This window comes from Lucilia sericata, unplaced genomic scaffold (assembly GCF_015586225.1).
Source record: "Lucilia sericata isolate MDLA Ls3-8-SP2 unplaced genomic scaffold, ASM1558622v1 Contig000153F_arrow, whole genome shotgun sequence".
NCBI lineage: Eukaryota > Metazoa > Arthropoda > Insecta > Diptera > Calliphoridae > Lucilia > Lucilia sericata.
In genome coordinates this window covers 398,781-413,473 of record NW_023994184.1, presented here as the reverse complement: position 1 = coordinate 413,473, position 14,693 = coordinate 398,781, and the positions used below count along the sequence as shown (strand labels likewise).

Sequence of the window (14,693 nt, the reverse complement as noted above, 5' to 3'; positions counted from 1 at the left end):
ATTTTTTCGGAAATTTAAATGTTATTGCAGAAAACCTACACATTTCTGTCACAACCTTGTTCTATTATTTACGTTTTATTGTTTGTTTATATTATGGAAAAAGTTGTGGCAACACTGTCTGTTCATGCTTTGTCAAACTCAGCGGAAATATAAAGAAACGGAAATGATGAGAACATTTTGGGAATTGAAAATAAAACTTTAAGATGATAATTGTCAACTGGGGTAAAAACTAGAAGAAAGTTTGTTTATATTTTTTTGTTTTAGTTTTATTTTAGTTTAGGCTGTTGTATGTTTTTGTTTATAAAATTTAGTTTTTTGTTTTTGTTTTCTTCTTTTTTAATATATATCTTTTTTCTTCTTCTATTTTGTATTATAAATAATTTGTTGTTTATATATATAATAATAATAATAATAATTTTCATTTATATCAAGTATATATAAGTAGAATTATTGCTTTGTTATTAAAAAAATCAATACAAATTGTATGGTATATAAATTGTTAGAAATATTACAATACAAAAATGTGTTTGGTTATATTTAATATGTAATTAATTTATTATATATTTTTGTTAAATTTTCTTGGTTTGTTTGTTGTTTTTGTCATTTTAGTAAAGGTACTTTTTTTATTAATGTTTAATTCTATTTAATTTGTTGTTTAGAAACGGTGTTAAATAAACAATTTCATTTCCTTACAAAACTCTTGCCCATTTCCCTAATAAAAACTTTAGTATTCTACCGTCTTAGCTGGACTGTTAGCGCCTTCCTGGACCCCTTTTCTGTTCGTTAGTTATAAAACCCTTTGGAAATTTACTTTCGGTTTGAAGTAAATTTTTTAAATAATTTTCTACCATTTTGTATTTGTTTTGGTCTCTGGCGCCTGTTTTAAAACCTTTTTTCTAGTAGTTGTTCTAGTTAATCTAAACACTTTCTTTTAAATATATAAAAAGCTTTTCAGTTTTTCTGTTTTTTATAAATATTTTTTTGTTTTAGTTATGTTTTACTTAATTGTATTATTTTCGGTATAAAATAAATAATAAAATTCTAGCAAACAGTTAACATTAATATGTATTTTTTTATTTATATGTACGAGTATGTTTTATTAATATTATTATTTAATTTTTATATTTTTTTGTAATAATTGTTTTCTAAGTTTCCTTTTTCATTGTGGAAAAATATATAAAATAAATTAAAAACGTAAAAATTAAAAAAAAAACTGAAACAAAATTAAAAAAAAAAAATCAATCAATATATCACTGTATTTGAAAGGAGTAGACGTTGTAACGATTTATTTTGTTTTTTTTTTTTTGTTATTAATTATTAATAATATTACTTAATTTTTAAACAAAATTTTTTAAAAAGAACTTACAATTTGATTGTTTTGTTACTTTCCTTTATTTTGTTTGTTGTATCCTTTCGCTGCCCTCCTTTAATTTATTCTTTAATAACTTTTTTCTTAGTTTATTTTATATTTAATTTAATTTTTGTTTTTTTTTTCATTGCCTGACTGTTTTTAAGGATATGTGTGCTCATAACTGTGTGCTTTTTTTGTTTTTAAGTATTTTTCTTTTCAATTTATGTCAAATGTTTTGAAATTACGAAAAATCCCCAAATAACACTCGTTAAATTTATTCGTAAATTTCAATATTACGACGTGGTGATGTGAAACTACCGCTACTTAATTGTGAATCGGTTTTCTTTAAGATCGATACATGATGACCAGCAGCGCCATCTCCAGACCGGCTGGAGCATCCCACAATAGAGTCTTGTTTATTTAATAAACTACGTCGTTGATCGGCAAACGATATGACCGAATCCTGTTTGACTAATTGATGGCGACGCGGTTCTAAAAGTAAAACGAAAAAAATATAAAATAATAACCATTTCATTCCCAGTTTCAAACCTTTTTTAAAGAAAAATTTCAATAGACTAGTCCATAGTCTATAGTTAAGTCTAGTCTATAGTCTATCTATAGTCTAGTCTATAGTCTAGTCTATAGGTCTAGTCATAGTCTAGTCTATAGTCTAGTCTATAGTCTAGTCTATAGTCTAGTCTATAGTCTAGTCTATAGTCTAGTCTATAGTCTAGTGCTATAGTCTAGTCTATAGTCTAGTCTATAGTCAGTCTAATAGTCTAGTCTATAGTCTAGTCTATAGTCTAGTCTATAGTCTAGTCTATAGTCTAGTCTATATCTGTCTATAGTCTAGTCTATAGTCTAGCTATAGTCCTAGTCTATAGTCTAGTCTATAGTCCTAGTCTATAGTCTAGTCTATAGTCTAGTCTATAGTCTAAGTCTATAGTCATAATAGTCTATCTATAGTCTAGTCTATAGTAGTCTAGTAGTCTATAGTCTAGTCTATAGTCTAGTCTATAGTCTAGTCTATAGTCCTAGTCTATAGTCTAGTCTATAGTCTAGTCTATAGTCTAGTCTATAGTCTAGTCTATAGTCTAGTCTATAGTCTAGTCTATAGTCTAGTCTATAGTCTAGTCTAGGTCCTATCAGAGTCTAGTCTAGTCTATAGTCTAGTCTATAGTCTAGTCTATAGTCTAGTCTATAGTCTAGTCTATAGTCTAGTCTATAGTCTAGTCTATAGTCTAGTCTATAGTCTAGTCTATAGTCTAGTCTATGTCTAGTCTATAGTCTAGTCTATAGTCTAGTCTATAGTCTAGTCTATAGTCTAGTCTATAGTCTAGTCTATAGTCTAGTCTATAGTCTAGTCTATAGTCTAGTCTATAGTCTAGTCTATAGTCTAGTCTATAGTCTAGTCTATAGTCTAGTCTATAGTCTAGTCTATGTCTAGTCTATAGTCTAGTCTATAGTCTAGTCTATAGTCTAGTCTATAGTCTAGTCTATAGTCTAGTCCTATAGTCTAGTCATAGTCTAGTCATAGTCTAGTCTAGTCTAGTCTAGTCTAGTCTAGTCTATAGTCTAGTCTATAGTCTAGTCTATAGTCAGCTAGTCTATAGTCTAGTCTATAGTCTAGTCTATAGTCTAGTCTATAGTCTAGTCTATAGTCTAGCTATAGTCTAGTCTATAGTCTAGTCTATAGTCTAGTCTATAGTCTAGTCTATAGTCTAGTCTATAGTCTAGTCTATAGTCTAGTCTATAGTCTAGTCTATAGTCTAGTCTATAGTCTAGTCTATAGTCTAGTCTATAGTCTAGTCTATAGTCTAGTCTATAGTCTAGTCTATAGTCTAGTCTATAGTCTAGTCTATAGTCTAGTCTATAGTCTAGTCTATATATAGTCTAGTCTATAGTCTAGTCTAGTCTATAGTCTAGTCTAGTCTATAGTCTAGTCTATAGTCTAGTCTATAGTCCTAGTCTATAGTCTAGTCTATAGTCTAGTCTATAGTCTAGTCTATAGTCTAGTCTATAGTCTAGTCTATAGTCTAGTCTATAGTCTAGTCTATAGTCTAGTGTCTATAGTCTAGTCTATAGTCTAGTCTATAGTCTAGTCTATAGTCTAGTCTATAGTCTAGTCTATCTAGTCTATAGTCTAGTCTATAGTCTAGTCTATAGTCTAGTCTATAGTCTAGTCTATAGTCTAGTCTATAGTCTAGTCTATAGTCTAGTCTATAGTCTAGTCTATAGTCTAGTCTATAGTCTAGTCTATAGTCTAGTCTATAGTCTAGTCTATAGTCTAGTCTATAGTCTAGTCTATAGTCTAGTCTATAGTCTAGTCTATAGTCTAGTCTATAGTCTAGTCTATAGTCTAGTCTATAGTCTAGTCTATAGTCTAGTCTATAGTCTAGTCTATAGTCTAGTCTATAGTCTAGTCTATAGTCTAGTCTATAGTCTAGTCTATAGTCTAGTCTATAGTCTAGTCTATAGTCTAGTCTATAGTCTAGTCTATAGTCTAGTCTATAGTCTAGTCTATAGTCTAGTCTATAGTCTAGTCTATAGTCTAGTCTATAGTCTAGTCTATAGTCTAGTCTATAGTCTAGTCTATAGTCTAGTCTATAGTCTAGTCTATAGTCTAGTCTATAGTCTAGTCTATAGTCTAGTCTATAGTCTAGTCTATAGTCTAGTCTATAGTCTAGTCTATAGTCTAGTCTATAGTCTAGTCTATAGTCTAGTCTATAGTCTAGTCTATAGTCTAGTCTAGTCTAGTCTATAGTCTAGTCTATAGTCTAGTCTATAGTCTAGTCTATAGTCTAGTCTATAGTCTAGTCTATAGTCTAGTCTATAGTCTAGTCTATAGTCTAGTCTATAGTCTAGTCTATAGTCTAGTCTATAGTCTAGTCTATAGTCTAGTCTATAGTCTAGTCTATAGTCTAGTCTATAGTCTAGTCTATAGTCTAGTCTATAGTCTAGTCTATAGTCTAGTCTATAGTCTAGTCTATAGTCTAGTCTATAGTCTAGTCTATAGTCTAGTCTATAGTCTAGTCTATAGTCTAGTCTATAGTCTAGTCTATAGTCTAGTCTATAGTCTAGTCTATAGTCTAGTCTATAGTCTAGTCTATAGTCTAGTTAGTCTAGTCTATAGTCTAGTCTATAGTCTAGTCTATAGTCTAGTCTATAGTCTAGTCTATAGTCTAGTCTATAGTCTAGTCTATAGTCTAGTCTATAGTCTAGTCTATAGTCTAGTCTATAGTCTAGTCTATAGTCTAGTCTATAGTCTAGTCTATAGTCTAGTCTATAGTCTAGTCTATAGTCTAGTCTATAGTCTAGTCTATAGTCTAGTCTAGTCTAGTCTATAGTCTAGTCTATAGTCTAGTCTATAGTCTAGTCTATAGTCTAGTCTATAGTCTAGTCTATAGTCTAGTCTATAGTCTAGTCTATAGTCTAGTCTATAGTCTAGTCTATAGTCTAGTCTATAGTCTAGTCTATAGTCTAGTCTATAGTCTAGTCTATAGTCTAGTCTATAGTCTAGTCTATAGTCTAGTCTATAGTCTAGTCTATAGTCTAGTCTATAGTCTAGTCTATAGTCTAGTCTATAGTCTAGTCTATAGTCTAGTCTATAGTCTAGTCTATAGTCTAGTCTATAGTCTAGTCTATAGTCTAGTCTATAGTCTAGTCTATAGTCTAGTCTATAGTCTAGTCTATAGTCTAGTCTATAGTCTAGTCTATAGTCTAGTCTATAGTCTAGTCTATAGTCTAGTCTATAGTCTAGTCTATAGTCAAGTCTTCAGTCAAGTCTTCAGTCTAGTCTACAGTATAGCGTGAGATTAGGTTTCTATATATTGAAATACTTTTCTATATAAACAATTGCACTCACCTGGCCTTTGATCAACAAACGATATAACCGAATCTTGTTTCACAAACTTCTGGCGTTTATGCTCCAGCAAAGATGGCCCTGCAGCAGCACCCACTACTGGTGAACCATTTTCATTGCTACGGGTCATGGTATTACGTCGCGAATCTACCGATATAGAATCCTGTGTGGAAAACGAATCTTGAAGATTGTGACCAGCACGTTTGTTCTCCAAATAATAGGATACAACAGAATCCTGTTTCGACAATGACACCTTTGAACCATTACTATCCTGCTGACACAATAGACGACGTGAGCCATCACTAGAGGCACTCTCCTGTTTGATCAGATATTGACGTGAACCATGAGAATCCTGTTTCAATAGCATCTGTTGTGATAAATTGCTGTCCTGTTTGCACATTAAATTGTGGCGGCGTAAAGAGTTGTGCTCGTAAATATAAGAGACGGCATTGGTTTTACGTAAGCCGGGGCTGCTGGGGCTTTTTCGGGAGCCATGTTGATAATGAGAGGATTTGCGACGGCTGGTACTGGTGGTGGAAGAGGCAATGGCAACATTGTCATAATACCTGTGTAAAAATCGAAAACAAAAAGATTTAATTTAAAAAAACAGAAACTGCACTCCAAAAATAACCTTGTAATTGTTTTTGAAATGAACTTGAACACAACTTGCACTCTGGCACTTAAACACACACACACACATACAGCAAGTATATGTGATAATGTATGTCAAAGTTGTTGTTGTTAGTTCTTTTCACATTATCACATACAGAGAGTGATAGTAGTGAACAAAAAAACTCACCTCAAACGGCCGCAACAGGAGCGTGATTTGATTATGGCGGCAAAACCTCGTCTATATTTCTTATTAAAGAATGCATACAATATGGGATTGATGCATGAATTGGACGAGCCCAGCCACTGAGCAAATGGTGTGACCTTGTTTAAGATTTCACTCTCCTCAATGGATATCTCACCACCTAAACGTATGATGAAGAAATGTGTGTTGGTGTGTGTGAAAATGTTTATGAAGAAATTGTGCGATTGACATTGAAAATAGAAAAAAAAATATTTTTGCAAAAAAACAACAAATATAAATATTATACTCTTACAAATTTATATGGAAGTAGTATGTATATACATATAGTGCATATTAGTTTGTTGTTATTACACTCAAAAATTATTATTAATAAAAAAAATCTGTGAAAAACTTATACGAATATGTATGTTTTTAAAGTGGAATAGTTTATTCAAGGACGATATGTGACAAAGAGTTTACGTATTTAAGGATGCTTGTATCAATAGCTTTAGTAGCAACTAAAGGAAATACCTAATGAATTTGCACCTGTCACACTAAAAAGATATTTGAAATTGCTGTTACTTAAAATTTCTCATATTATATTTAATCTAAATTCTATATAAAAGGAAACGTTAAGGAAAATGTTTGTCTAATCTATAGTCTAGTCTATAGTCTAGTCTATAGTCTAGTCTATAATCTAGTCTATAGTCTAGTCTATAGTATAGTCTATAGTATAGTCTATAGTCTATAGTATAGTCTATAGTATAGTCTATAGTCTAGTCTATAGTCTAGTATATAGTCTATAGTCTAGTCTATAGTCTAATCTATAGTCTAGTCTATAGTCTAGTATATAGTCTAGTCTATAGTCTAGTCTATAGTCTAGTCTATAGTCTAGTCTATAGTCTAGTATATAGTCTAGTCTATAGTCTAGTCTATAGTCTAGTCTATAGTCTAGTCTATAGTCTAGTCTATAGTCTAGTCTATAGTCTAGTCTATAGTCTAGTCTATAGTCTAGTCTATAGTCTAGTCTATAGTCTAGTCTATAGTCTAGTCTATAGTCTAGTCTATAGTCTAGTCTATAGTCTAGTCTATAGTCTAGTCTATAGTCTAGTCTATAGTCTAGTCTATAGTCTAGTCTATAGTCTAGTCTATAGTCTAGTCTATAGTCTAGTCTATAGTCTAGTCTATAGTCTAGTCTATAGTCTAGTCTATAGTCTAGTCTATAGTCTAGTCTATAGTCTAGTCTATAGTCTAGTCTATAGTCTAGTCTATAGTCTAGTCTATAGTCGAGTCTATAGTCTAGTCTATAGTCTAGTCTATAGTCTAGTCTATAGTCTAGTCTATAGTCTAGTCTATAGTCTAGTCTATAGTCTAGTCTATAGTCTAGTCTATAGTCTAGTCTATAGTCTAGTCTATAGTCTAGTCATATAGTCTAGTCCTATAGTCTAGTCTATAGTCTAGTCTATAGTCTAGTCTATAGTCTAGTCTATAGTCTAGTCTATAGTCTAGTCTAAAGATTTTTTTACACAGCAAGGTAACTTTTAGTAAATTTTCTTAAAGAGAGCATTTTATGGAAAATCACTTAAGAAGAGAGAATAGTTTCGGAAATTAGTTAACTAATATTGTTAATAACACATATTTCCTTTAAAACTTTTTGCGAGTGTAAAACTATTTGAAGGTAATAGAAAGAGAGAGGTAGAACGAGTGGGAGTTATAGTTTGGGAGGCGGCTTAATATTGCATTTTATAATGAAACTATGTTGAAGAGATATGCAAGGTAAACTATTTACTAATGTTTGGCTGTAAGTTTTCAGTATATTTTTCCTCTAAAAAAACAAAAACAACACACAATTTCAAACAACCTTCAACCGGAAAAACAACCAAATTTAAACAAAACTAAAAAAGACCAAATAATAAGCAAAACGAACAAATTGAACGAATAGTTATTTTAAAAATCGAATGGCTTTTTTTATGAACTACATACATACTATAGGTTTTATCCGTCTATATCTAGTTGTATAATATATAATGTAATATTTGTTCTACTTACCAAATTTAATTCGTGCAAATATTACATACAACGGCAGCCAGGATAATACAAACAATATGACCACAGCCACTAACATTTTTATAACCTTCACTTTGGACTTTTGTTGCATACGGTCCATTTGGGCATCCTTGGTATCGCCAGGTATAGAGCGCGTTGACACTTTAATCCATATTAAAACATAACACAAGGTTATCAACACCATGGGCAGAACATAACAGGCCAACAGATGTGCCAATAGAAAATACAAATTACCACTGGTACCAGGTGGCCAAACCTCTTGACACAAATACATATCGGGAGCAGAGGGAAAGGCTTCGGCCGCAGGGACTAAATCAAAATAAAGGGCCCAGGGTATGGTGGTACCAAAGGCTATAATCCATATGCAGAGTATCATAAAACGGGCGCGACTTTTTGAGAGTTGACGCAGGGGCCACCAGATGGCAATGAATCTGTAAGAGAAATTTGTTTGAAATATTTCATCAGTTTTAATTAAATATTTAAATTAATTTAAAATTAGCATAGAAAATTTATTAGCATTAGAATAAAAATTAAACGCGTAAGCTATTACACACATTTTATTCAGTTCACAGCTCAGTGTGTTATTTATCAGTTTAAGAAGTGGTCAAGGAGTTTAACATGTGAACTTGATCTTATTTTGCAATAAAAAAAATAAACTAATCTATTGGATTTATTCACTCAATAAATTTCATTACTTACATACAAACATACATATGCGTAGTTACAGTCACAGTTACACATGAAAACATAAATTGTTAACCAACAGCACGAGTTATAATGGAAGTTTTTTTTTGCAAAAAAAAAAAATCAACTTAATTTCAAATCAAATGATCTAATGCTATTTGTGTGGCATAAACATTATTAATACAATATTAAAACATAACGTTGTTTACCTTAAATGTTACAAAAACCGCTAAATATACATATGTATGTACGTGTGTTTTTAGATACATTTTGTTTTTAATAAAAAATCAATTGATTTCAACATATGAGCACTTTCATGTTTGCTATTTGTCTACCGATCGGTTTGTAATTCCAAATAATTGTGTGTGTGTATGTTTTTTTTTTTATTACAAGAAATAATGCATAATACTTTTAATAAAAACTGACAGCATGTTTAATTTTCTTGCTATTGCAGCATTTTCATTATTTTGTTGTCAAGTGTGTAAAATGTGACAATTACGTTTGTATAATTTAACATTAAAGTTGTAGTATTTTTATACCCTTCACCATCATGAGAAGGGTATACATATGTAAAGTTTGTCATTCCGTTTGTAATTGCTATAATATCATATAAATTTTCCGAGCCTATAAGGTATATGTATATGTCCGTCCGTATCATATGTCCGTCGATATTTTTGTCTGTCCATATGCATGTTTATTGAAATCTATTTTTTCAAGATCTCAGATATCTTCTGGATCCAATATATATCTATAATTCAGACGTGCTTTTGAGAAGTTTCCTGTTTAACATCAGCAAAATCGGTCCTTAAATAACTGATCAAAAATCTGAGGCAATCTTACTTATAAAACTGTGTGTTGTTATTGATTTCTTAATGCCAAAATCAAGGATGGAAAATTGTGTGTGAGAAATTTAGCAGGATTGGGAAAAATATAAAAAATTTAAAATAAATTTTAAAAATTTTTATTTTTAATTTTCAGAATTGTTTGTAATCCATGTACCAAGGACTATTTTTTGGGGTATTTTTTCGTTCTTTAGTTAGTACTTTTTGAATTTTCTATTATATTGAAACATAAAGTTAAGCATGTAGAGCCCGGAGTAAATGAGAACCAATAAAAAGGGTATTTTTTGGTACTTTTTCGTTCTTAAAAATGTACTTTTTGAATTTTCTATCTATCTATGACCTTGAAACATAATGTTAAGCATGTAAAGCCAGGAGTAAATAAGAACCAATAAAAGGGGACTTTTTGGTAGTTTTTTGTACTTCAAAAGGTACTCTGTGAGTTTTCTATAATATTGAACCTAGAAATTACGCAATCAGAGTGGCAGAGGTGTATGCAATTATCATTTGCATTAGAGAATGTCAGAGAAGAAAACTGAGAGGATTAAAGATATTTGTGATGTCGTATAGTCAGGCCGCCCTTAATGCTTTACTATCATATGAAATCAGGTCGGGTGTCGTACTTGACTGTTTGACATCTCTAAATGAACTGGGTAAACATAATAAACTCAAACTATGTTGGATACCTCGCCATGAAGGACACTCTGGCAATGAAAGATCAGATTGTCTGGCAAACAGGGGCGCACGGCGCCCATTTATTGAACCAGAACTATTCTTTGGTATCCCCAAAGGATACATTAGGGAAAAAGTCGATTCATATATTGAAACTGAATTTCTCCACCACTGGGAGTCAATATCAGGACTCAGACAGGCAAAAGGCTTCATAATGCTAACGAAAGGTAAATGCCAAAAGTTACAGTCACTTAACAAGAGTGATCTAAAATTACTAACAGAACTTTATACCGGACACTGTGGACTTAGATACCCCCAGCACATTCTTGGTAACAATGTGAAGAGGCTATGCAGATTCTGCGAAATGCATGATGAAACCTCTGAACATCTACTTTGTGACTGTCAGCCATTATGGACTCTCAGAAATGAATTATTCAATTTCTCACCGTCTAGAACATAAAGTTTAAGATTCATACGTGAACTTAATGTCCAATGGACAACCAAAAGTGCTGCACAAAAGATCCTAACTTGAGCTGTTGTTGTTGTAACAGCTTAAACTATACAATTTTAATCCGGGGGTTCTGTATTTAGGTCCAAGCCAAGAAATTGGGCTACTTCAACAGGGTTAGTCCATAAATCCATTGGGCTAAGTGAAGTAGGGTGGGCTGGACAGTTGAATATGTGGTGGGTATCATGGGGACCCTGTCCACAAGATGGGCATATATTGGGGACGGCACGGTCTATGCGGGACCAGTAGGCGTTGAGCCTGTTGCTCCATCCCGATCTCAGTTGTGCCAGAGCAACTCTTGTTTTCCGCGGCAGGTTCTTCTCTATTTCTGCTATGGGCGGTGGGCGACCTTCAAGAACGACATTCATGCGGTAACCTGAAACCGCGGTATTGATGGCGTCTCTATGAATGTCGTTCAAAGCTGCTGTATACGAAGTCCGATCTAAGGGATCTTGAACATAACTCGTATACGAAGGTCCTTCCTGACATGCCTCGGGGGAGCATCCAACTGTGTGATGTTAAAGTTGGGATGACTCCTCCGGTGACATCCCAGGAGGAACTGTTTAGTCAGCATGTCATTATGTTCCTTGACTGGGAGCACCTTCGTTTCCTCATGTAGATGGTGTTCTGAGGTTATTTGCATGCAGCCCGTTACAGTCCTTAGGGCAGCATTTTGGCAGCTTTGAATATTTCTCCACTGGGTATCACTCAGCGATGGAGACCACACTGGGGCAGCATAATTGACCACTGACCGGCCAATTGTTTTATAGGTAGCCAACAAGGTTTCTTTGTCCATTCCCCAAGTGCTGCCGGCTAGCGCTTTGAGGACCTTGTTTCTACTTCGCAATTTGTGCGTAATTGCAGTGGCATGAGCTGAGGAAGTAAACAGGCTGTCAAAGGTGACCCCCAAAATCTTTGGGTGGTTCCTAACTTGGGTCGTAGTGCTTGGTGCCCCCTTAATCAATCAATCAAGCATTCAGAGCCCGGAGTAAATGAGAACCGATAAAAAGGGTATTTTTGGTACTTTTTCGTTCTTCAATTTGTACTTTTCACATCTTTTTTAAATTAAACCTAGAAGCATAGAATAAAAGACGCAACGTCTTGATTGAATGAAAATCTAAAAAGAGGACACTATGGAGAAGGGTAAATAAGATTCGACACAGCCTAATATGGAACTTGCTTACTACATGTTTATAGTAACTTTAAATATTAAGAGAGAATGGGGTGGTGTGGTAGATTTTTTCGTACTTAGTATGTGAAACAATTTTTCTATGATAGACTTGATGTCTCCTTGCATTCCCGTTTGGAAGTGTTTACTTATTTAACTGTAACTTTTACTACTACTCAATACACTGTTTCCATAATAAACTCGAAATGCTCCCGCACACTACACAATAGGTTTGCAAAAACTTAAAATATTGACTTGTTTGTCAAGCCGCTTGTATAGACAAAACATTTTTGTTAAATAAATCATTTATAAGCAGTTAGCATTGTAAATGATAAAAAAGTTCAAAAAAAACCTTGGAAATGGTGTACACATGAAGTAGTATGAATGGAAAGGAGGACGTAGTATAATAATAAAACTATCTAACTTCACTATGAGAAAGAGAGGCTGGCTACAATCACGCCGGTAGTTAGTAAGTAGTAAATTGAATACTAAATAGTACGCAGCGTACTAAACACAACACATACAACAACAACAATAATAATACTGACAATAAAACGGCGGTCATCTAGTTTCAATTTCAACAATTTCAAGTGTTTTTTTTTTTAATATTTTCTAACTTAAGTTTAAGTTGAAACAGGCGTCATGTGTCTGGTGTGTTTTAGCAGGCATGTGGAATACAAAAAAAAAACTAAAATCACACACAATTTAGAATAGAATTTTCGATATTATACTTAAGCACACACTTTGTTTAAAGAGTATAAAAGCATCGTCAAGTTTTAGGTTTAACATCAGTTGCAAATCATTTGCCAAACCAAATTCAACATTTAAAAAACTTCATCCTTTTTTAACAACAACAATTCACAAACCTCATTATCATCATGTTCAAACTAGTAAGTTAAAGTGTATTTTATTCAGTCGAGTGTATTAAAGAAAGTAGACAATTGGGGAATGAATAATTGGCGCCTTTGGCTATGGAGCAATTTCAATTTATCTACTTAAGTTTTAGTCATTTTGTATGAGAAATATTAAATATTTGTTTTGTATTTTTTTTGTTCCAGTTGTTGGTTTTGTCTATCTTTGCTATTGCTGTTGCTGAGCCAGGCGTAGTGGTAGCTCCAGTGGTAACCCATCCTGTTGCAGCCCATGGTGGTCCTGCCATACATCATCATGCTGCCCATGCTGTGCACTCGTAAGTATAAGCTGTTCTCTGCTTAATTACTCTGTATTAAATTAATTGCTTCTCTTTTGTCTGCAGCCATGTTATTCAACATCCTGCCCCTGTTAAAGCGGTGCATGTTGTTAAACCTGTAGTACCTGTTGTACCAGTAGTTAAGCCAGTGGTACCTTTAGTACCCGTGCATCATGCTCATCCTGCAGTTATAGCTCATCATTGAGTTGTTGATGGAATTTTTCCATGTTGTTAAACCTTATCTAACCTAATCCTGTAAAATCCCTCCCTCCCAAAAAAAAACTTCTTTTTGCAACAAAAAAAATGTATACTTATACTATATAAACATAAAATAAAAATCTTTTTTTTAAATAAAATGAACATTGCCAAAAAAGTGTTTGTTCATTTAAGTGTTATTTTCTTAAGGTACTTACCTGTCTAATGATACCGCTATTAAACTGTAAACAGATGCTGCCACCGATACACCCTGTATATAGGGAACCGTCTTGCACATTAGCCAGCCCAGCATCCATGCTATAAAATGGGAAGAAATACAAAAGAAAAATTGCAACATTGTTTGTGAAAAATGTAACGTAATTGTTGGCGCTTAATTTTTTTTTTGTTGTCGTTTTGCTATTTTTTTTCGGTGTGTAAATTTTTAGTAGGGAAAATAACTACAACATTGTTTGCGAAAAGTCATCGTCATCATCGTCAAGACAAAAATGTGAATAATGAATTTGTATTAAGTAGTTAAAGTGTGGCTAATTTGGCGTTTTTTATTTAGTGGTTTGTTTACATTTATAAGGATTAGTATTTAGGCTGTTAATTTCACAGAACATTTTTGAATGCTCTGTGAATGAAAATCCGTATAAAAGGATTTTCGGTACTTTTTTTTTCTTCAACTAGTACTTTTCATGATATATTTAACCTATATATTGGAGACTTTAAGGTACTTTTACCTTTTCCAAGGTTATGAACGTCAACTAATGAACTGAAAAAGGTTCCTTTTGAAAAAATAAAAGATACCTTTTTCATTGCATTCCTTAACCGACATATTGACATCATTGAATTTATCGATATACTAACTCAGGGTTTTTTTTCTACGCTTCTTCCTAAACTTTAACTTGACAAATTTAAACTTTTAATCTACATCAGAGAAGCTCAATATGGCCGTGTCATAGCACGCGTGATAGGGTAAGAAAATTCTGCTGACGCTAAGTTGATACACATACACTATAGGTTTAATTCTTCTTCTTTTTATAATGAGCAATATCAGTTGGTTTGCTCTCAACTTGAAAAACAAAATCAAATCAGTTGCTGATCAGCACTTGTCAAAGCAAGGTCTGTCCGCGACGTTTTTAAAATACACACAGAAATACAACAACAAAATTTTGAGATAGCCGAATTAATGTAGAAGAACATGGGAGAACAGTTGATAGTTTTTTATATATAGACGTTGCTATACGCTGGCTGTCAAAATCCATAATAAATATTTGACAGTTAGCATATACTTTATAGTTTGTAGTCATTTTATTAGTATACTTTTATTTTGAATTGAATTCTGTTCTCTGCTGCTTTACC

General features: G+C 32.8%; 2 protein-coding genes across 2 annotated transcripts in view; one reads left to right on the top strand and one right to left on the bottom strand.

The window, feature by feature from the left end:
• Positions 1 to 1,420: 1,420 nt before the first annotated feature.
• Positions 1,421 to 14,693, bottom strand: part of LOC119601256 (neuropeptide SIFamide receptor) — a 37,416-nt gene continuing 24,143 nt past the window's right edge. The window contains exons 2-6 of the mRNA XM_037952083.1: positions 13,547 to 13,646; positions 8,056 to 8,504; positions 6,013 to 6,187; positions 5,217 to 5,779; positions 1,421 to 1,843 (exon numbers count right to left, since the gene is read on the bottom strand). Coding sequence (XP_037808011.1) covers positions 1,626 to 1,843; positions 5,217 to 5,779; positions 6,013 to 6,187; positions 8,056 to 8,504; positions 13,547 to 13,646 — 1,505 coding nt within the window. The 3' untranslated portion in view covers positions 1,421 to 1,625. The remainder of the gene's footprint in view (positions 1,844 to 5,216; positions 5,780 to 6,012; positions 6,188 to 8,055; positions 8,505 to 13,546; positions 13,647 to 14,693) is intronic.
• Positions 12,708 to 13,451, top strand: LOC119601258 (A-kinase anchor protein 14). The gene is made up of 3 exons (XM_037952084.1): positions 12,708 to 12,834; positions 13,003 to 13,133; positions 13,200 to 13,451. Exons 1-3 carry the CDS (start codon positions 12,823 to 12,825, stop codon positions 13,336 to 13,338), a joined length of 282 nt encoding a protein of 93 aa, XP_037808012.1. The 5' UTR covers positions 12,708 to 12,822; the 3' UTR covers positions 13,339 to 13,451.

What these genes read in the sequence shown, in the direction of transcription:
- LOC119601258 (XM_037952084.1), top strand. An exon ending in GCTGCCCATGCTGTGCACTC is followed by an intron (nt 13,134 to 13,199) that starts GTAAGTATAAGC and finishes TTTTGTCTGCAG; the next exon opens with CCATGTTATTCAACATCCTG.